Below are 22,954 nucleotides of genomic sequence, written 5' to 3'. Positions count from 1 at the left end.
TAAGCATGTTTTGCTTTTGTCACTAATACAGAGGTTGAGGAGGAAGTGGAAACTGATAGTTTTGCCTAGTATATAATTTTCCGTAAGTAAATGGTATTGTTGTTGACGGATGATACCTCTTTATAGTGTCAGAAGTTGCAAAAAATTAGGAATCAGTGGAGGGGGGCGGGGGAGGAAGAAAAACTTTTCCCTCTTCTCAAAATGTTTCCACATTATTTTAGCTAGCATGATCCATTCTAAATATTTGTAATGTAGCAGAGCACAGCATGGTTTAAGTTCAGGCTGAAACAAATTGTTATAGTCCTGTGTAACTACAGCCATTGAAGAGACACCTTAAATTATGTAGTTATCGTGGAAAGTGTACCTAACCCAACTAACATATTCTACAGTCATAAGCTATATGTTCTGCAATGACAAGCTAGTAATTGTAAAGAAAGATTTTACAAGCTCAGTATATTTTTTTATTGCACTTTTTTGATTAAATTATCATATGTACTGATGTGAGCGAAGCATTCCCTAAGTGTTGTCCTTTTTGGGTGGTTTTTTTTTCTGTTTTCCTGATAGAGACCTGCTACTTTTGTATGTAATTAATGTTCCTCAAAGAATGTACTTAATCTGTAACTTGTTAAGATTCACCTAGAATTCACCTTGTTGACCAGCTTTACTTTTCCCTTTCTTTTTCACTTGGAGGGTGATTAGCTTTGGAGGCCTTAGGTTTCATTTTTCCTCCTTGAAATTTGGAACAGTTCTCTTCCCCCACCCTTCTTTTCTTTGGGAAGTGGTGGGGAGCAAGAAGAACAATCCTTTGCCCTGCTTGCCTTTCACCACTCGGGGATGTAATGACAAAAAACAGATTATGCAGTTAAAGCAGAAAATATACAAAAAAAGTAATGTACCACATTTTCCTGTACAGCTTATACTCTCCTGACAGAAGGTGAGTATAGTGAACATATATTTTACAATCCTTGGAAAAATAGTGCTGCATCTTTTAATAAGCAAGGTCCTTTGTCATAATATTTTGTGGCATAAGAACCACGTATTTGTAAAAAGGAGCAAATCATCTTGGTGCTTCTAATTCTCTAGCATCACATTAAGAAACCTATTTTATTTAAACTGTTCTTCAGTGAGTGAATTGTCTCTGTAATTGTAGCTAATGTCTATTGCAAGAGAATTACAGTGCTTCCCTTGCAGGATCAGAGACGTAGAGGCTTTATTTGGGCCAGAAACTCTTGGCCCTTTTTAGAAATCACGTACATCTATACATATGTCTCTCTTCCTATCCACACAAGCACTTGGCTTCTTTATGGACTTGCAAAGAAAGGAGATTCTTTGACTCATTAGACAGAACTAAGTTATTGACTGGCCTTTTACTTTAAAGATCAGATTTGGAGGTTATATACATTATTTGCTTACCTTAAAGTTGGGATCAATCTTTCTTTTCTTTCCTGTGTTTTTGCACGCATGTGTGTGTATCTGCTTTTTGACGGAGGGAGATGAGGAGTACTGTGTTTGCGCTCCTTTCTGTAGTTCTGGTACCTGATGCTAAAGTAGATTACAGGGTCCCCTTTTGGATAATCACTCAAGATGGGTAGAAGTTCATTGCCCCATGATAAACATTAATTGAAAACAAATTGGGAAGTCCGTACTCCTAAAGGAAGTAGTAAATGGGACTGGGTGTTTGGTGCCAAAAGAACGCATAAACCTTCTCTTTCTTATCTCATTATTTTTTATGTTAGGGAAGGGCAGTTATGTCCTGGCCCTAATGCTAGGACTAGGTTAACTGGGTTGTGCAGCTGACAGCAACTGTTTTCCGGTTGATGTTGCTAGGATATTCTGGTGTCCTCTTCATTGCATTGCTAAAGCTGGTACTTAACAGGAAGGCAGAAATATCCTCTATGATAACTCTGTGCATCGCAGAAAAGGCTTACTTTCTACCCCTCTACTTCTATCCTTGTTGTTCAGTTGCAATTACCAAAAGAGAAAGTTCGATAGTTAAGGGAACTAAAATAATTAAGCTGTAGTTTTTCAATAATATTCTACCTTAAGAATGTATGTGCTTTTGAAAAAGAATAAATTTATCTGGAGTCTAGATTTACCGATAAATTTAGATAAAACAAGCTTAACTGTCTTGCCTAATGGGGTCTCCTTATACATAATAAGGCTATTTGTCATACCCTTGATAACCTAACCTTTGTTAACTGCTTAGAAACTATCAACAGAGAACTCAGAGGCTCTGTTGTAACCGGGATACCTTCTTGCCAGCTCCTGCTTTATCCATTACTAAATTGCTAAACAAAAAAAGGAGTAAAGAAGGAATTGTTTAAACTCATTATCAGAATTAAATGGTGTTTAGTAACAAAGCCAAAAAAAGACTAGAAATTAGAAAATAAGAAATATCTTCTTTCCTTCCTTAAATATTATGACAAACATTGCCAGAAGGGTAATGCAACTTGTTTTTATAAATAGTGTTTCTGCAATATTTTCCATGTGCTTATTTATATAGCATGGTTCAAATTCAAGTAAACCATTAATATTTTCGCAAGAAGCAGAAGAGCACCTATTTTTACATTTTAAAGAAATCTATATGCATTACATTATTATTTCCTTTAATTCTTTCTTTGCTGCAAATCTTTTTCTGATGGATTAATTGAAGATCTCCTTTATTTGTTTGTTTTAATTTTGGGACCCTTTAATTCTGCTAATGCTTTAGGTATTTTATTCTTTTATCCACTAACTTTTAAAAGCAAGTTAGTAACAAATCAGGAATTGGCAAGTATTGTGATTGCAGTATACTCTCTGGCATCCCTATAGATATATGGTAATACTCATAAGCAAAATAAGTGATAGATACACAAACTTGAAAATGCTAGTTTGTGGTGTCAAAGACCACAGTCGTCTTTTTGTATTACACATACTGTGTTCCTGGCTATGGCTACAAGATAGTTGCAAACTCCTTCCTAATGTTGAGCCGCAATTTCTATCTTTTTCCAAAAGGATAAAGGAATATCCATAAGGATACACGAATGCTTCTGGTTATTGTGAAGTGCTGCAGATTCTCTCCAGCGCTGGCAAAACTGGGAAGAAATCGCAGCGCTGTGTAAGCAACAAGGGTTGTGTGTGTGTTGCGATAATGTGAAGACATGGAGAGAGAAGACATTTTGGCTAGCGTGGAGGCTAAATCCCTCTTCCCCTCCACCTACCCTGTAAACTGACACCTGCAAGACAGTGTAGGTATAACATTTAACAGCCATTCCTTTTGCAACTAAATGCTAGGAAAGTAATTGACCTCATAAGCGAAAGTTTACTCTTTCTTTTCTCTTTGAGGTGCTCTTTTTTGTATAGCAAGGCAGACTTTACATGTTAAATGTCATGTTGAGATTATATAATGCCAGTTGTCTTCAGCTGTGAATTTCATAGAGAGTATTAAATTATTAAGGTACATCAGTTTAACCAGTAGCCTTCCAGAGTATTAAATCTGAAAACAAATAAACAGAGTTTAATTTGGAAACTCTCCCTTTTATTTGTATCTGAGAAGAGTCATCTCTTAATGTTTTCTGACATTGAGTATTTCAAAACTCAAAATTCTTATGACTATATGACTTTTTTTGATTGTAGATGTCAATAACTTAAATGTATTGGAGGAGTTGGGTTTGGGTTGATACTGTTGAAGGAAATGTAGAATTCTGAGTTAAAGCAATGGTGTAAAAGACATGTTTGCAACTCTTAAGTGCTTCTCAGAAAGGTTGTCTTCTCTCCTGTGCAAAAGTGTGAAAGCAAGTTTATTTGGGTTTATTTAGGTGTTCATTAGTAAAACACATTTGGATAACAGTTTTGGCTCTTACTAAAGTAACCTGAATAGTTTCATTAATGTTTGCACCAGGTGATCTTTCGAGGTCCCTTCCAACCTGGGCTGTTATCAGACCAGACATATAAAATGATTGGAGCAAGTAAGAATATTAATTAATTTGAATTAATTTTCAAAATAATCTGTCGTATTTCCCAAGAAGTACACAAGAAGGTTTGAATCCACAACCCTTGATGGTAATTAGTGAGACTAGGAGGAAATGCCGAAGCTAGAAAAGATAGAAGGACTTAAACTCTCAGCTGCAGTGAGGAACCTACATCAAGTCCAGACACACAAGCCAGTATGCTCTATAGGATTTAAGAAAACAGTATGTCTCTTTTAAAAGTGAACAACTGGCTTGCTTTTTTAAAGTGAAGATTAGGATTTTCTGTCCTTTGTATGTGTTAACCTGTGGACTGGAGAGCATGGCTGGGATGGATATCTGAAGAAGTGCTTTGGACATGCAGGAACTGGACCTTCTAAGACTTTGATGAGACAATTTGCTGAACTTTCATTTGGTTTTAAGTCTGCTTAAATCCATTTATAGCCACTGGTTTGCTTTTTTTTTTAATTTTATGTTATGTTTTCTAAATAATACCTAAAATAAATTCTACCTCACAATTCCACTGTCATGCAAATAAAGCAGTAATAACACCTGTAGTGTATGGATACAAAATGGAACTGTAGCGTAGCAGACTGTGGTACCTATCGAAAAAAAATACTTAAAAAAAAAAAACCCTACCAAATTAACTACATTAACTTTTTAATGGTGAAAATGTTGTCTCTTTCATTTTTTGTTGATTTTGATTGTTGTAGCAGTTGTATGTATTAAAGTTTTCAGTAATAGAAAGTCAACTCTGTTCATCAGGGTATTTTAAGGTATACTCGGAATAGCAGTTGGGTAGATCTTTGTCAGTTATAGAAGATTAGTACTGTGCTGTAATGGTTTCAATTTTAAGTTGGTACATTAAATCATTAATCTTCTAGATGTAAGTGAGCCAGACATAATTAAGTTATCTTAATCCCTAGAGATTTTAGCTTTCACTAAATGTCTGAGCACTGAACTAGTTAACATGAAGCAATCACAACTGCTTATAATGTCAACTTTATTCAAAGAGGTTTGGGTTTTGTCTTTTGTGACACTTTTTTTTATATGACACTTTTGGACTGAAAGCTGCATCTGCCTTACATTTATTTTTAATACAGCTGTTAGAGACGTATAGGAGAGTATTAAAATGCGTTACTAAACTATTTCTTCTTACCAACAGTAATATGAACAGTGCTTACGCAAGGCTGCTTGAGTCCATCCAGAGGATCATTTATCAGGAAGGGTTTGATGGCTCTGATCCCCAGGTACTGAAGACTCTCTTACTCTTCTATAATCCTGTAACTAATATTGTTTTCTGAATTTTCAAGGGTGGCACAAGAAGGTCTTGGACAAAGTAACAAGGAACAAGCTGTTTCTAAGCATTGCTAAAGTAAACAAACAAAGTAAATAGAGAGTGTGGTTCATATTTTAATGTTCATTTGGAGTTTTTACCTGTTACAGATGTGTAGACCATGCAAGAAAGAACTGTAAGCCAACATCAGTAAAATGCACATTCTGTGCAATTAGCTAATAAATGGATTGCCAAATATAATGTAATTAAGCAAAACGCATTTTCCCCTACAGTATTTTTTTCCAAACTATTGCTTTAGCAGTCTCAAGACTCTTGAGATTGAAAATTCAATCTTAAACTTTCAGATTCTTTCAATGTTGTTTTAACTGGAGTGGAGTGAATTTTTTAATGAATTAAATGGTGTGCATCTTTATGTAGTGAGCATTGAAACACAAGTAAAGAAATAAGAATGCTATTTAAACTTACAAATCAAAACAGCTTACCAGACTTCTAAAGATCTCTGTACTATTCATAAATCATAGTGTGGGTAATCAAAAACATTTTGAGTGTAACAACATAGGCTGAAAGCCCTTTTCTAATTTGAGCAGTGCCCTATCTATTATTCTTTGTCATCTTCAGTAATATGTGAGTTCTTTGGAGTTAATGGAAATAAAATAATAAATTATATATATTGATGCTTAATTGATAGGTAATTATCTTTTTTGTTGTACAATAGAAATGTTACTACAGTAGAAGTTAATTAATATAGATGCTGAAGACCCTCAAATAGTATAATACAAGACTGTGTACTATTACCAGTTGAATATCTTAGAAATCATTTTTGCAGGGAAGATCATGTTGGAATGGATGTTTTCATGTCTAACAGTATGTTTTAGAAACGTTACCTGCACCAAACACTTGTGTGTAAATTTAGGTTATTTGTGCTCAGCGTTTAGTCTCTGCTGAGATTTATGGGAGAGCTTGCCTTCCCTTTGGTGGCAGTGCCAGTCTGGAGAAGTAAATTGGTCGCTGACAGGCACCTCTCCCCACTCGCTGTGGTAGCCATGGCAACAGGCATGTCATCCTACCGTACGGCACCGCGCGCAGAGATGCTCCTCCCGCATGGTGACAGGTCCTGTGGAAGCCCGAGAGCTTGCTGGCTGCAAAGAGCAGCACTGAGTGAAACAAACACCCTGCCAACCTTCAGCCAGCAAACAACCTCCTACTGAAGAGATTAGGCTGGTGTTTCTTATTTTAGTTTGTATATTCCTGAATTTTTTTTTCACATGTAAAAGAAAATGAAGGCTGGTCAGGCCAATATTTTTGGGTTTTTTGCTTGCAAGCAGGGAAAAATTAAACATCACGGATAGTTATTTTCTGTACTTGTTGTTCACTGTTTCAAAATGTCTTACTAGTGTCAATAAAGCAAAACCAGAACTTCAATTCAGATGAATTTAGAAGTATATGTTTGCTAAATAATGTATATAAGTTTCTGAGGTGAAGCTTTGAATGTTAGAAAAAGAGTGCGTTTTTTTCAGGCCAGTTTATCCATCTAGAAAGCCATTAGCACTTGTGTAGTTGTTTCTATTTCAAAGGAGATAATGCATATCATTTCCTGGAGCAGTTTCTGTTACTTTCTTTTAAGATTCCTCTTTTCCACATCATCCTTTTTTTGTACACTCAAATTTTGTACGTTTCGAAGCAGTATTTAATACACACTTTTTAAAAATATGTCCAGAGTTGAGTGTAGTTATGGCCCAGAACACGCCTTGGATCTTTTTATCTTCCAAATCTATGAGAAATTCACCCTTCTGCTACTCCATATCCCCTTTATTTACTGAGCCTTCAGAAGTACTTTTTAAGTAGCCAGATATGAAGATTTTAGAGTAAGGACCAGCCTGTATTCTTCTGGACCTGCGTCCTTTCCTATATATAATAATAATACAAGCTTCTGAGAAGTTTGTGCATGTATGGTCGTCTCCCCTTTGGGTGGGTCCTATTGGCAGTGGATTTCATGAAGTTCGGAGAAAACTGCAAGGGCCAAAACGTAGCAGGGAGGTACTGAACTTTCAAGAGATTTACTTACTGACTTTCAGTAGATCCATTAATCACTGTCTGTGAATGACAGAAGCTGATGCCATTAATGCTTCATTTTTTTGTACTGTGAAGTATAATCCTTCCAAAATCTCTAGACTGTGGAGGTATAGAAATGTGTTGCTTGTTGGACCTGGATTCAAAGGAAAGGTTTAACCTGACTGGTAAAACTTGCAGATATTTTTGGCTAATTTCACATCAATATTCCAATGTTACTTAGACTTACTACTCCTTTTTACCAGTATTTGAAGAGGGGTCTGGAGAAAAGTTGGCAGAATGTGACTCACTCCAGCTGACAGAGGTTTGACACAATTAGGAAAATTAGTGAAAACTACCATTAGAGGTTTAGTAGACATCTGATTAAAATGGTCAGGCATTTCTAGGACCTAGTATGATTAGTTAACATAGGACCATCTGCTGTTGGCCATCATAGATTAGTATTTCTTGACTGTCCTGCATGACTTTGTGGGCCTTAGGACACTAATTCCTGTTTGAGGTATTAGGCTACAGAAAAGTTTGGTTGAAGTTATCCAAAGCAATTACCTGTTTGTTCACACTGACTGAAACATTTTTGCCAAGATCTATTTGGAAATTCAGGATCTGAATGATGTATAACCTAGAAATACGAGCATCAGTATTACATCCTTTCTAAAACCTCCTAGTAACTCTTTGCTGCTGATCAGTTAAGAATGAATCCTTTATAAAATGAGCATGGTTTTAAGTCATGCAGAATAGCACTTGTTTGTTTAAGAATATTTTGGGGTTTTCATGTTTGACAACAGAACTTTCATAGGCAATTATATTTCCTTAACATTTCTTTGTATAGTTTGGAGCTCAAGTTGGGTGACTTTCAGGGTAATAAAGTTGGGTGGGATTGGTTTTTTGTTTGCTTCGAGTTGGGTTTTTTAATTCTTCATAATCGGAATTCTTGCTGCGAAAGCAAACATTGTTACAAAAATTACAGGAAAAAGGTAAAAAAAAAATCCAAACTTCCAAACTGAGAGTGTAAAAGATCTAGTGGTATATCTAAAAAAATGTTATCCTACTCTCTGCTGCAGGCTTGTTGTTATAGAATATTAGACTTATGCATTTCTTATATTTCAGTTATCGAATAAGCCATTTGTCAGGGCCTTGTGGGCCTGACAGAATTATACTGGTAGAAATTCTGTTACTGGCCAAAATAAATACTTCTGATATTATCTGGTGTTTGAATAGCTTTATCTTTTACAACCCTTATGATTTAATATTGTGAAACAAGCATCTGTCATCCTTTATCCAATAAGAGAACTGATATTCTGATACAGTTTTTTCTCTGTTAGTATGTTGTTCTTGTGGATGTTCTTCATAAGAAAAAATATTTTTCTCATTAAAAAAGTTTCTTTAAGTTTTATGTATGTTTGCTCTGAAATTTTGAAATACCAGAACACTTTCTCTGCATGGTCAATATCCATTATATCTGGATAAGATAGTTTTCTTAAATGTCTGATTTTGTACTATTGCTTAAACACACATCAGGAAATGCATGAATCTGCTTTGGTTAGAAGTCACTAAAGAATATTAGACTAGCTTCTATTTTTCCTATTCTTTTTAAAACTCTGAACATCCGAGCCAAACAAATATCACAGAGAAGTCAGATTGTGTTGTATTATCCTGTACTATTATCCTGGTCTTCATATGGTAGTGTAAAAAGTTAACTTTACATAAGTAAAGCCTAAAAGCCTGCAAAGCCTGAGACTGAAGAATCCACCAGAGTTAAAACATACATCGCTTTCACAAAGATTGTAAGTGAACTGGCAGATCAGCTCACTGTAAGCCATGAGAGTTGGATAAATGCAGAGCCATGTGGTACTAACTGTGGTTCACAACTCAGGCTCTGTCTACCCAATATGGAGAAGGAAGTATTTACAAGAATAGCCTCTTGTCTTGTCAAAACCTTTCCTCTGGATTTCCAGAGCAGCTGTGCAATGTTTTGTGCTTGATAGTTACTGTTCATTCCAGCTGGTGGAAATGAATATCTACAGTTTATCAAAGCACTTTGCTGTAATGAAAAGTACCTGGAAGCTTTTATTTATCTAAACTAGTATTTTATATATATAAAATTTAAAAAAAAAAAAAAAGCTGGCCTTTAAGTATGAATCCTGAACTCTAGAAATGTGTCTTTATCGCCTTGTACAGCAAGTCTTTCAACAAGAGTGCTTATTGTCTCTCTCAGCTGTTGATAGCAAATATACCTAAAATCCTTCTCAAAGATCACCAGGAAAGGTCACATCAAATAAGCAGAAATGAGATTTGTCATCGTGAGACATGACATTTTACTTTGCATAAACAAATTACAACTCTGGCTTCATAATGTGCCCCTTCAGAAAAGGGGCTTTATCTTAGCCACTGCCTCTGTTGGATGCTCTTCTGCCAGCAGGGCAGAAGGTACTGCAGGGCAGCAAACAGTCTTTAGGTAGGTAACACACAAGGCTGTTTAGGATTTTACATGTCAAAACAGGTTAGATTCTAGTACCCAGGAGCTAACTAAAGCAGATCCAGAAACATTCATGTCAAGGACTTTCAGAAAGGTGTAGTCCTTAAGAGACTGCTGATGTCTCCATCAGACTCTATTTCTCCATAGCTGTGGGTAAACTTCCCTTCATTAGTTGGAAGGAGTTGACAGGAATGTAGATGATACTTACAGAGACTTCTAAAATAATGAAAGGGCCATGCGTTGGTGAGGTAGGCCACAGCCTTGTTCATTTAGAAGTAGTAGAAAAAGTGAAACTAAAGCAGACAGTCAGAATAGTCAGGTTATGAAAGTAACACAGCGGAAAGTTGAAAAGAGAGGGAAAAGTTGTGTTTGATTACTCTCAGGCCCTTCCAACAGACCAGTTTAGAGCTCGGAGAAAAGGTTCTTTTGCATGTTTTTTAAGGCAGTGATGGAGGAGAGAAAGGACATGAAAAGTCATAGTATTATTGGATTTTGTGTCAGAATATACTTACATTTAGCTGGTTAAAAAATGCAAATTAGTAGTTTCTGGTATTTCCATGCTGTCTCTTACACTTGTACTTGCTTATCTGACTTAGCATGATATCCAGTCAGTGAAAAAAATGCCATTCCATTTGTAATTTTTATAAGATCGTCTGTGATTAAGCCATGATTACATGTAATTATTATGGGTATGAATTCTGTAAATTGTATTTTTTAAATACGTTATGTGACATTTTCCTCTTAATATCTAAAAAATAACAAGTGGCTTTTTTTTTTTTTCAATAGAAAAAACAAAAGAATATTTTGCGGATAGGAATTCAGAGTCTGGGTTCCATGTTGTGGGGTGATGACATTTGTAGCAGTGATACTCCTGAAGATACTCATAGCCTTACAAAATTTCTGTATGTTCTCCGTGGCCTCCTCAGAAAATCTTTGTCAGCCTGCATCATCACGGTGCCCGCTCACCTTATCCAGGTAGGAGTGCTGCCTTTGCTATATTTCATAGCTAATATACCAGTTAGCAAAAATTTAAAGTTTATGGTAAGAAAATAAATGCAATTTTGGACATTTTGAAAATGCTTTTTGTTCAAAGGGCAAAGTTAAAACATAACTTCACTGTAGTGTTTCCACACTTTTGCGGGACAGTTGTGCTGCAAAATCTACAAAGACCTAAGAATAAAACCATCTTAGATACAGTTATGCCTTATGTGGGTCTTAGTCTTTTTTGAAAAACAATGAAAATTTCAGAAACTATGAAAAAGAAAAGAGAATCCTGCTAGTAATCTCTTTTTTAATTTTTTTTTTTACAATATCCCTACGCACTTTTCCACTGCCTTCCGAACACGGTTTAGAGTTTCAATACAAGACGTTTCAGTCTACTATCTTCATCTGTCATGGTCATTATGATGTGTGATCTTGTCTTTAAAGCCAGGAATTGAAAGATACAGGTTTACTCTTTAATTCTAATATCCCCTTGTATTGGGGATAGTCTTTTTTTCTGCAAGTGGGAATGTAACTTACAAAAGCAAAATTATTATTCACAATGAACAGAGAACCTATAATTTTAGATATTAATTTGATTTGATTATAGTAAAAAAGTGCTGCATAAAACCTCATATTATGCAAAATGTTTTCATAGTAGATGAGTTTATCGTTAGATTACATCCTATCTTAGGTAAGTACATGACTCTCACTTATGTACTGCATTTTGTAAAGGTGTCTGAATACCTGCAAATCTTATTTATCTAGATACCTGATACACTTACTGCTTTGAAAATAAACAAAGAAACTTGATTTTCTAGTTTTATCATCGCAATCAAAAGTGTATGAATATTCCTCTTGCAGTGCAAACCTCCATCTCCTTACTTAGCTATTTTTAAATATTTGATGGCAGTTTGCCTTTAAGAAGATTGACAGTAAAATTTAATGCAATGAATAGAATTTGTGAATGTAAAACTAGCATCCTTCTTTTTACACATTGGAATTACCTGTCCATAATTGGGACATAGAATCCATTTCATTGTACTCTTTTTTTATATATTATGTCAATAAAAAGTATGATCAGATTTTAGAGAAGAAGTCCAGAGGCATCTCTGAGAAACAAACTGAAGGATGAAGTTTTTAGTTTGTTGTAAGCTTACCTGGGAAGTTGATTTTGGGTTTGTGTTTATATATTCCATATAAATCAGTTCCTATGGAGTTAGGATTGAAATTATATCTCATTTTTTAAATAACTGATTTTTTAATTTTAACAGAATTGTTTTACAGTAAGTGCTAGAATATTCTGAATAATAAAAAAAGAAACATTATTTCCAGAATCTTTGCTTAGCAGCCTTAAGCAAATGAGAGCATTAATTTTTTTTTTAAATTGTTAAACTTCATGTATCCTTCTTTAAGCACTAAACTATGGAGAAAACTGTCATTAGGAGGAGCAAAGCTGCTGAGGGTTCCTTATACCCCACATTACTCAGTTCCCAGAGCCCTGCTGTGTAGTTGTTCCACTCTCCAAGAAGCCTGTTAAAGAGCCCCTGAGAGCATGTGTACAGCCCTCCATGTTAATAGTTAATTGGTGAGGATGGCAAGATGAGAGGACAGCCGAACATGTGGTCTCTCAGCCTCAAGCCGTAGACAGACCTTTAGTTATAATAACAGCAGCTGCTCACATTCTCACAACCCAGCTACTCACCATTCTGTTGCTGAGGTTTCTTGCTGGATTAAAAAAGTAAAGAAAATATCTTTTCTTTCTAAGAGAATAAGGGAGAGGGATTTTTTTTTCCCAAGTGCATCTCTGGATATGTATTTAATTTGATCAGAGTAAGTTCTATCATATGCTTTCTCTGTTGAATCTTAAAGTCAGTACACTGAAGGCATAGAAAATGCACACTATTTTTCTGAAAATGTAGTAAATTCCACATTTATTCCCTGAACTACTGTTTCTGTATTTTCTGTGTTACCTTTTGCCTCCCAACTGTATTAATTAGGTGGTCTACAAGTAAATTCTTCACATGAATAATTTCCATGAAGGTAAATAAAAATTCAAAATCACATTTTAATCAAGGTTTTGTCTGCATAACATACACAGAAAAATAGTTTCATTTTTACCTGCTTTGTCTTGAAAAATAGATTTTTAGTAGTGACTCATACCTTATCTTGTCTCTGTCAGCCCCCAGTACTAGTTACTCCAGTGGAGAAGAAATAAAATTCACAATTGGTAGTACTGATTTTCAACAGGGACAATGTCTTTCCAACCCAGACTAGTTTTATTTTTTATATGTAGTATATGAATAATGCGCATATATATATATGGAACATATATATATATTTGAGATTGGTTTCTTTTATATATTTTGCCAAATACTTTGCATGTTGTACTGTGACAGGGAGTTCCACAAATTAAATCTACCTCCTTTCTTTCTTTTTCAGAAAGTTTAATTTTGCCTTTACTTTTCATAAATTATATCTTTGTTCTTGGCTGATGAGACAATAAGATGAGGCTTCCTATTTTATCTTTTCTGTGTTCTGATTGTTTTGTATTTTTTCTCATGCTGCCTCCTTAATCTGTTTTTAAACAGTCACTTTTCTTTTAATCATATTTTATTTTGTTACAGTAATGTAATACAATAATGCTATTCTTGTTTGTTCACTTTTCCTACATTCTGATGTCTGCTTTGTCTCTTTGATGACTACTGAACATTAAACAGTGATTTTGTTCTTGATGCTTTTCCCTCTGTGGTACACATCCACCAAAGTGGCTTTTTCATTATTCCAGCTATTCATTGTCTTGGATTTAATAACTTTGAATTGCATTTATCTAAAGATGATGCTCATTCATCTAGTTTGATGGGACACTGAATGTCTTCGCAGTCTTCTGTAAGGCTGTATTTTGTTAAAAGACAGAAATTTAAGAAAAATCTGGTTGTGCACAGTTTTTTCAGAATAATTTAAAGAAATTGTAGTCCACTAAAGAACACAGATTCTTTGTGTTTTATTGATGAAACTTCTAGTGCAAACAGTGCATGAAGAAAAAAGAAAATTCTCTTTTCTCAACCACAGAAATAGGAATACATTATTCTGGAAGAGGATTTCAAGAAAATGACACTAAAAACTTATCCAATTATGAATTTTATTCAGATGATGCGTGACAAGTTTTACTTGATTGATATTTTCTACCAATTGAACATACTCTTATCTTACACTGACTGTCAGGTAATAAATATTGAGATACTTACAAGTATGATTAAAATAGTTTATGGAAGGTTATTTTTCAAGTCTTTCTACTACTTCTTGAAAATGCATTGTGCCTATGAAATCAGATGGTGCATTTGAAAAGGGAAAATTACTTCTGTTTTTAAAATCTAGCATTGATCAAGGAGGGCAGACTGAAGAGGGATTTCATTTGTTGTTACACTTTCCAAATTTAAGGAATATTATAAAAACAAGTAAGGACTCTTTCTGTATGTTAGTAGTCTGTGCGTTTTAGTACCTAATTTAAAAAAAAAACCTTTTTGTGCTACAGAGTGTGATTTAAAGGACTTTAATGTCACTGTTTTATACTTGCAGAAGACCTAAATTAGAATTTAAAATATTTTCCTGTTGTATTTTTTTCTTTTTCTTTAATTACTGGAAATCATTGGTAAATCCAAAAACATATTTACCCCAAAATACTAAATAATGTTCGTAATTCTGTTCCTGTTCTTCCCAATTTTGTATCACTTAAGTAATATTTTTTTGAGTAGATTATTATTTTCACTGGGAGAAAGCATAACACTTTTATTAAAGCCATCCTTTACTTTGAACTTGAAGCTGTATTACTGGTAAGGACTAACAACCATATTAGTCAGCATGTACCAAGGGAAATTAATTGACTAATGAAAAGTCAGTATGAATAAGTCTTGTTACAGAACCTATCCTCAGAGTCTGAAGTTCTGTTCAGCAAGGTATTCTCATTATTCCATCCAGTATGTTAAAAAATTAATTTCCTAAAATATTCATGTTTTGATGCTTTGAATTCACTGAAGTGCATAAGTTACTGTATGTTTCAGTGTAGAAAAATTCAGAAACAAACCTTTTCACATCCTTAGCCTTTTGTGTTCACACTGAGTAGTTTAGCAGCTAAACTCGAAGTCAAGTTATAGAGTGCTTTAGAATCTATCGCTAATATAGGATTATAAGATGGGAACTCCTATAGCTTGTGAATTTCTCACAGTTTGAAATCTTTATTGCTATGACAAGAGCTAAGAGTGATTGCCTGCCTCAGAACATTAACTTCTGAGAGTTCACAAGTGTAAAATGCTGAATAACCTTCAAGTGTATTTGGTGAGGTAGCCGCTGCACACAAATTTGTGTTGAGATCAAATGTCATGTAGTTTCTATATCACAGTTAAGCAAGCTTTTGAAATTCTCTGCAAAATAGAAGTTATGAAGATGAAATGGTCTTTATATTTTTCTATATTGGGGTTTTTTTACTTGCTTTTTAATGTTGCATGTTGCTTTTTGTTGTATGTGAGAAATACAGTTTAACAACCATACAGAGAAATATTGAGAGTCATGAGTTTATGACAGGTATTCTTTGGTTATCCACATAGTTTTCAGATATGAGTATTCTGGTTTGGATATTCTAGACATTCATAAAAGCATCTGTAAAATTATGATCGAGTAGAAAGCTCAGAGAAGTATACAATTCAAAATTTAAATTGTGGGACAGTAAGTAATTTTGTTTTCAATTTCCATTATTGTTAATAGTATTTGTTAATCAAGTTGCAGAAGAAATAGAAATATTTTGTTGTTTCATAAAATAAGTTTAGGTTGCCAACAGGCTGTATTTTAGCTCTACCACTTCTGATTTGGAAACAACTAACCATTTCAAAAACAAATACAATATACATCTGAAGCATGTGTTTGTACCCACATGTTAATTGTCTTTTAACTGATTTAGCTATATTATGATGGACAGTCACATTGTATGTTAAAATTGCATGCCTAAAACAGCCTTCTCATTTTAATAAATTTTACTTTTTAGCACAGTGTATACACATCCTTATCACCACCTCATCAACACACTGTCTTTTAATTAAAAAAATCACTTTTCCAAAATGAATATGTTAAACTTTAAAGGTTAATGAGGTTATGCAACATTGCGATTTTATTTTACATTTTATGTATATAATCTGAAAATTCACCTATGAAAACTTTAAAAAATTAGGTAAGATTTAGAACTAAATCTTTCAACTGCAATATTAGACCTAAACAGTTAAATATCCCATCACAGTATGGAGATAGTCATCTGTTCAAGCATATGGAATCTTTTGGCTACTGGACTAAGTAGTTAATATAATGCCCAGTGTCCAGACATGGACACAACTGTTATGGAAGCAGAAGGGAAGAGGCTCATGTATTGAGCCCATTTGGACACTGATAAGTAAAGATTAGAAGAGTGACTTTAAATAATGCAGGACAAAGTAGTTATCTGCTTTAAGCAAGTAATTCTGTTAGAAGATGGAAGGTAGTATTGTTTTTCTGAAGCAATACTATTTTTTTCGCATAAGTAGAAGTACAAGTTCTTGAAAAAAATGCCCTGTGAATCTAGCATTAAATATGGGTTTTATCTGTTGTCTATTGTATTTCAGAACAAAGAACAATAATTTTGTGTAAAACTATTTTATATTTATTGCATATGTGTTTCCCATCTTAAATGATTTTCAAGTAACTGAATATTGAATTTCTGTGCAGTGTTTGCTTAGAAACATTTTTATACGAACTTTTGGTGTTGTTTAAAAACCTTGAAATTTCAGAATCTAATTTTACATTTTTTTGTTTAGACCTGCTCTATTAATTACAATATAATCATAATAAAAAGGAATACTGCATCTTTAATGATGTTTTTGTGCCTGTGTAGTTAAGCTTTAATGCTAGGGAAAAAAAAAAAGATTAAATTAGCCTTGTAACCTCTTTCTCTTCCAGACTGATGATGGAAAATAAAAGCTCTTAGCCACAGAATGTAACACTTAGAATTAATATTTAATTAGACCAGCAAATTGTACACCGTGGCTGAAAGCTTCCAAAGAGTTGTTAGTGCCACAATTGACCTACAAGTTTAATAATAACTCACTTCTAGGAGCAAGTGCCAGTTCAGCATAGTGGAGCCACTGTAAGAAAGTCCTATGAGATTAAAATCAGCAAACCAAATGGCAGGCGAGGATTCCTGGGATGGAGCCTTCTGGAAAGCTGGGAGCTGGAGTAGCTTTTCAGCCAGGATTCAGATGAGAACAGTGGGCAAAAAAAGCTGATCCCTCCTGTTCTGGGAGCTTCTGGTTGTAGGCCAAAATCCTAGAACAGATTTTTTCTAAATGTTCTTACTGCAGCTATTAATTTATATCACAAATCAAGTAATGAATGACTTATCTTCATCTTTTAATTAAGTTTTAATACAAACATTATCACTGGATTCTCTGATCATGAATTTTACTCATGGAAGAATGGCACTTTTTTGATACGACGTGTAATTTAGTATGTTTGTGTTGCAGGGTGTTTCATTTTATAGTATCTTACTGCTACATAAAAGGGTTCTTGTTATAGTACGATATGAAGAGCAATTTATTATAATATTATGAAATACGTAAATTAAATATGAAATGTGATACATTGTAAAATGGAATATTTTGAAGGTTAAATAGCTTAATCTTGCCCTTCATTTTATGAACAATTAAAATATAAAGCCAGTAACTCTACCATTAGATATCCATGTGAGCCTTAATTCTATGGCAAATTATTCTAGTGAAATAGGGCACCATAAGTTCAAAAATGTGCAAACACACAGCAACAGACTGAGGAAGGAACATTCTGCATTATTTATTGGCTAGATCCTAAATAATTAAAGAAATGCCTACTCATTAGTTAAAAATTAAAGCAGGTGAGAACCTTGCCAGCAGAGGGAGCAGTCATGTCTTTCCTTAGGTTCCCATCGTTTCCAGCCTACCCATCATTTCCACCCTACCTCTTCTTATTGCCCAGCCAGTTTCCCATCTGGACCTAGCTTTGCCAGCCTGCTCCTGATGACAGCCTATAATTTTATACTGAATAAGGGATTAGTTTTTTAAATGATTTTATATTTCAGAATCTTGCCACTTGATTACCAATATCAGTTAGATGTTCCTTTTGGTATTTGTGTACTAATAATTGAAATAATAGTGGAGGATCTTTTTGGTCACCTGTGAATAAAATGTGATTTGCTGTTTAAAGAATTAAAGTTGCAGCAATAGTTAGCCTTTCTGAATTGGTAAGCAAACTGCAATGACTTTTTTTTCAGGCAAAATGGCATCAAAAGGAACTCCTGAACCTTTTTCTCATAATGAATAATTCCCGATGGAGTCACAGGATTTTAGTTAAGCCAGTTAGTCTCAAATACATTAATTTCAGCAGTTTTGTTATGGCTCTTTTGTAATATGACTCTCATTCTTTCTACTTTTGCATCTGTATTTTATACTACACTTGACCAACTTGTAGCATTAAATATTTTATGTGTTTAATTTTGTAAACAAATCTGTTCAAATGGTCATTTCGGTTTTGCGATAATTAAAGACAAATAATAACATACAGTTTTTCCATATATACGCTTTTACAATAATTACACAATCTCATTAATAAGGACCAGATAGTGTTCAGGGCAGATGCTGGGCTCATCTCAGCCCAGATCTTGTACTAATTTCTTCCCAGCTCCTCACCCTTCACTGAGAAGGGCTCGATCAGGCTCATTTCATCTACCCACTGCAGCAGGACTCGTGCAAGAGCCTTGCACCCCAGAACCATTCTTACTCACATGTAGCCTGTGCTTTCAGCTGCTGAATGCTAAGGAAGTAGTCAGAAGAGAAAAGCACTGAACAGGGATTCAGCTCAAAAAGTGTCACCCTTTAATACCCTGTACATCTGTCACCTCTTTCAGCCAGACAATAACAGGATTTTCAGCACCCAGCTTTCTGGGCTTTGACTCCCACGTCATCTTCATGATAACACCAAATATTTTCGTGGTACCCCAAAGCCATAGATGAAGCCTCCTAAATGAAGCTGCAGATAGAGGGGGGGTGACAGGGCTTCGGCGAAAGGTTGAGTTCAGTTCCCAGCTCACTGTTGACTGGCTTGTGACTTTGGATAACTCACATGACGTCTTTGTGCTTGTTACATGACTTGTAAATGAGGAGTGCAGCACTTGCCTGTCTTTTGTAAAGCACTTGGAGATCAACAGATGGAAAGTTTGATTTAAACTACATAGTGTTTGTTCTCACTTTCGTTTTTGTAGGCCTGAGCAGCAAATATTATTGACTTGCTTGTTTTATCTATATTGAGTCATCACTCATTTCACTGTTGGCCTTTAGGTCTTCCCTCCAGTGGCAAAACAGACATACTTTTTATTTTGTAGGGTGCCAAGGTTTGCTGGCATTAGATTCTTTTATAGCTCAAGTAATAGACAAGTCCAGGCCATCCATCTTCAGTAAAGATCCAAAGATTTTTTTTTTTTAGTGTGTGGTATTTATTTTCTATTTCTTGGCTGATTATTTTCCCTGAAAATTTACCCAGGATTTTTTAATTGGACACTGTGTCATCCACCTTCACCTGATATATTTGATAATAACATTGCAGAGTTCCCATAGTAGTGACAGTGGTTTAGGTGTAAGATAAGGAAGACATGACTCAAATGTTTTGAATTTTTAAAACAAAAATACTAGTTCTAACTAGTTTCATAGTTGAAAGAGTCTTCAGTTTATATAGACTATCAGGACAAACATTATTAAAAGCAACTTTAAGAGAACAACCAAAAACTGGAATTAATACATCATGTGACATATTGGCCAACAGATGCTTTGTTACACCCTTCCCATTTTTACGAGTACGTTGCATCTAATTACCTGCTCATGTCTTCACTACATGTCCTTTCTTTACTGTGTAACTTGTATAAAATTATTCAAAGATATTGTTCATTGCTTGAAATTAGGTAATGTAATACAGGGTACATATAAACAAATCAACCAAAATCGATGCTTCTGTGATTTCAGCCGTATGAACGGATATTTATACTTAAGTTCTATTATAGTCAGTAAGGCTCTTCAAAGGTAAAAGAAGATGCCTAACCAGTAAGAATCCCTGAATGTGGATTTCTCATCACTGAAGGCATTGTAGTTTGTAGAAAATCCTTGAAGTATATTTCTAGGATATCTGTCTTCCAGCAAAGACATCATGCTTGTATTCAGTTTTCTTGTGATATTGATACAGATTTCTACATACCAAAATTTGTTCATGTACTGTTGCTCGTCTTATATTCCAGTGGTCTGAGCCAAAATTCGAAGTTCAGTTAGTAGGTTTGGTGTGTGCAAGCACGGGAAACAGTGCTAATCAACTTGGAGTCAGAAGAAGTATAGAATTTTATACTTTACAGTCTTTGTTAATTATTGATATAACACTTTTTGGCAGAGCGGTTATTAATCTTTTATTTTTGGGATTTGTGGATAATGAAAAAGGACACCAGCTGTATCTCTCTATAAAACTAATACAACGGCCTAATACCTAACTACTTTTACCAAAATAAAATATATGGGTAATTCTGTGATTTTCTGAGCAGTAATTATTAACAAATGGTGATAAATATTTAAGCCATATTTCTGAATAATTTATCTTTTCAATTTAAAATACTTTGGAGATTGAGTAGTAATGACAAGTGGTAAATATTTGTATATTGTGAAGTCATTACCACATCATTGTGTGATAATTTCTCAGAAAATATTAATAATTACTTCATCTATTGAATATCCAGCCAGTGTTTCGTTATAGTCCAATGTGGCTGCCTACATTATAGTACTAAGCTTACTTCAGCTTTATGACAGAATGTAACAGAAACAAAAAAAGGTACAATCAATTTTTGACCTTTTTTTGAAAATTCACGCACCAAAATTTGCTTAAAGTTCATATTACTTTGCATTAACTTGCTTGCTTTCTGTTTATTATTGAGACCTTCTTTCAAATGAAGTGTCAGGACTACTAGACTCACCTGTTGGTAACAACACAAATTGTTGCCTGCAATTACAGTTTTACCTAGACTGGGGGGGAGTATCTGAATTCATCTTTAAATTCTGTGCTGTCATATGGAATGTATGCAACTCACAGTTTAAGCTGGGTTTTGTCCCAGTGGTAGCAGTTGTTTTTAAGGAGTTTTTTAGGTAATGAAACCCATTTTAGGATTCAATGTATTAACTCTTAATTAAATGTTTTAAAATAAAATCAGTGATGGGATTAGATTACCAGAATGTAAAGGTACAGAAGTCAGATATAGCCCTCTACAAAATATAGGCCTAATGTGTCTTTGAAAAGAGGCATAGTCTTAAAATACCTTATTTTCAATTCAATATATAAATCAGTATTAAAATTATGTTAATGTATTGATCAGAATACAAAAGTGAATATACGAAGCCCATGTCATTCAAGAGCTTAATGTATTTATACAGGTGCTCGTTGAATCTCATTGTAGATCTTGAACATGAGTCTCTTATTTTCCTTTTAAATGTTGAGATTGTTTATATGTACTATGTAGAAAAGTTGAAGTCATTCTAAGCAAATTTTCCATTCTTTTGACTTTTCTTTACTGAATGCAGCACAAGGACTGAGAATTTAAATATTTTTATTATGTAAATTTTGTGAAGTTTTTAATTTCTTTAGAAACTGACAAAATAAAAATGGGAGGACATATCTCTGGGTGTTAGAAAAATTTTGACAGGAAACCAGAGGAGAACTAGAAATTAGAGCAGAGTAGAAAAGACGTATTTTTTCCCTAATACGGAATCCAGATGAACCAAGATTGATTTGATTAATAGTAGTAATGATAAAATTGTGGTACATTAAGAACTCAATCCAGTAGAAACACACAGTATTAATTTCAGTATGTAAGTTTGAGCATACAGGCTATACATATATTTGTATTGGTAGAATACCATGCTTTATACTCAGACACAGAAGATGATACATTTTGAACTGCTTTATTTGTAAATAAGTATTTTTAAACATGCACAAATAATTACTCAAAGCTATGTAGATTCTGCAAATGAATTGGTAGGACAAAGCAATCTTTTTCCATAATTGCCCTTCCCAAAAGCTGGTTAAACACATATGTATAGTTCCTATTTACATATCCAGCTAGCTACATGGATTTTTTTGAGACGTTGTTTTGAAAGTATACTTTGGTTGAGCCCAAATATTGCAAGTTTGCGCTTAAAAGAAAATGTCTGTCTAAAACAGTGGGCAGAAAGTAAGATATAGAATGGATGCCCAGCCCAGCCTGCACAACAGGGTTGCTACCATGTTGTTAGAATAATTACATTTTGGCTGAACTAACTAATTTAGAAAAACTGCAGTACATCTAGCAAGACTGAAAACTTTCCAGCACTGGGTTGGGTTTTTTTTATTATTTTTTCATGTAATTTAAAACAATACCTCTTCTAGCTGCCAACAAACTCTTTCACTGAATCTCCCCATTCCTGGCTTCCCTCCTAACCATGTCCTGGCTCACCTCCAGAGCTGCCAAGTTTATGCCAGAAGCAGGAGGTAGATTTGTATGGGGCTGGAGGAAGATCTGGAGCTCTGTTAAATTTTCAAGCCCAGATGGGGCAACATGATTTGTGTGTTTATGTCAGTATGCCATACATCACAACTATCTGTGTGCTGACGTCAGCTTTGATTGGACTTTAATGTGCTGAACACTGCAAACTAGAAAATACATGATAGATACAGATCTATGGCAACAATGCCACATAAGCAAATGTCTATTTGGTGTGGCGATTCACTGTGCAAAATATTTCCCAAGATACACTGCATTAAGCCAGGAGAATATTTTGACACACTTTAAAAACAAAATCAAAATCAACATGGGCAAACAGACTACGATTTAAGAAAGCAAACCTGTTCAGAAGAAGAGCTGAAACCAACATATTGAAGTATGTATCATTAGGCAAATACTGAATTGCTATTCCTCACTTTAATCTTTCCAGAATTAAGACCAAATAGGAAAGATGCTATCCTTACGATTTGCAGGACTGTTAGTGATGAGGATACCTTGCTGATGGTTGAGCGTCTTTCTATCCACGGTTTTTGTAACCCATTGTTATCAAAACCAGCAAGCAAACATGT

General features: G+C 34.5%; 1 protein-coding gene across 1 annotated transcript in view; it reads left to right on the top strand.

Annotated features, from left to right (window-relative positions):
• The window catches only part of ELP4 (elongator acetyltransferase complex subunit 4), a gene marked incomplete at its 5' end in the record, with an annotated part of 115,321 nt that overhangs the window by 4,822 nt on the left and 87,545 nt on the right, over positions 1-22,954 (top strand). Inside the window, 2 exons of the mRNA XM_009577029.1 lie at positions 5,113-5,197; positions 10,577-10,765. Of these exons, the coding sequence (XP_009575324.1) occupies positions 5,113-5,197; positions 10,577-10,765 (274 nt within the window). The remainder of the gene's footprint in view (positions 1-5,112; positions 5,198-10,576; positions 10,766-22,954) is intronic.

This window comes from Fulmarus glacialis, unplaced genomic scaffold, assembly GCF_000690835.1.
Source record: "Fulmarus glacialis isolate BGI_N327 unplaced genomic scaffold, ASM69083v1 scaffold11544, whole genome shotgun sequence".
Taxonomy (NCBI): domain Eukaryota; kingdom Metazoa; phylum Chordata; class Aves; order Procellariiformes; family Procellariidae; genus Fulmarus; species Fulmarus glacialis.
This window is presented reverse-complemented; position numbering and strand designations above follow the sequence as displayed.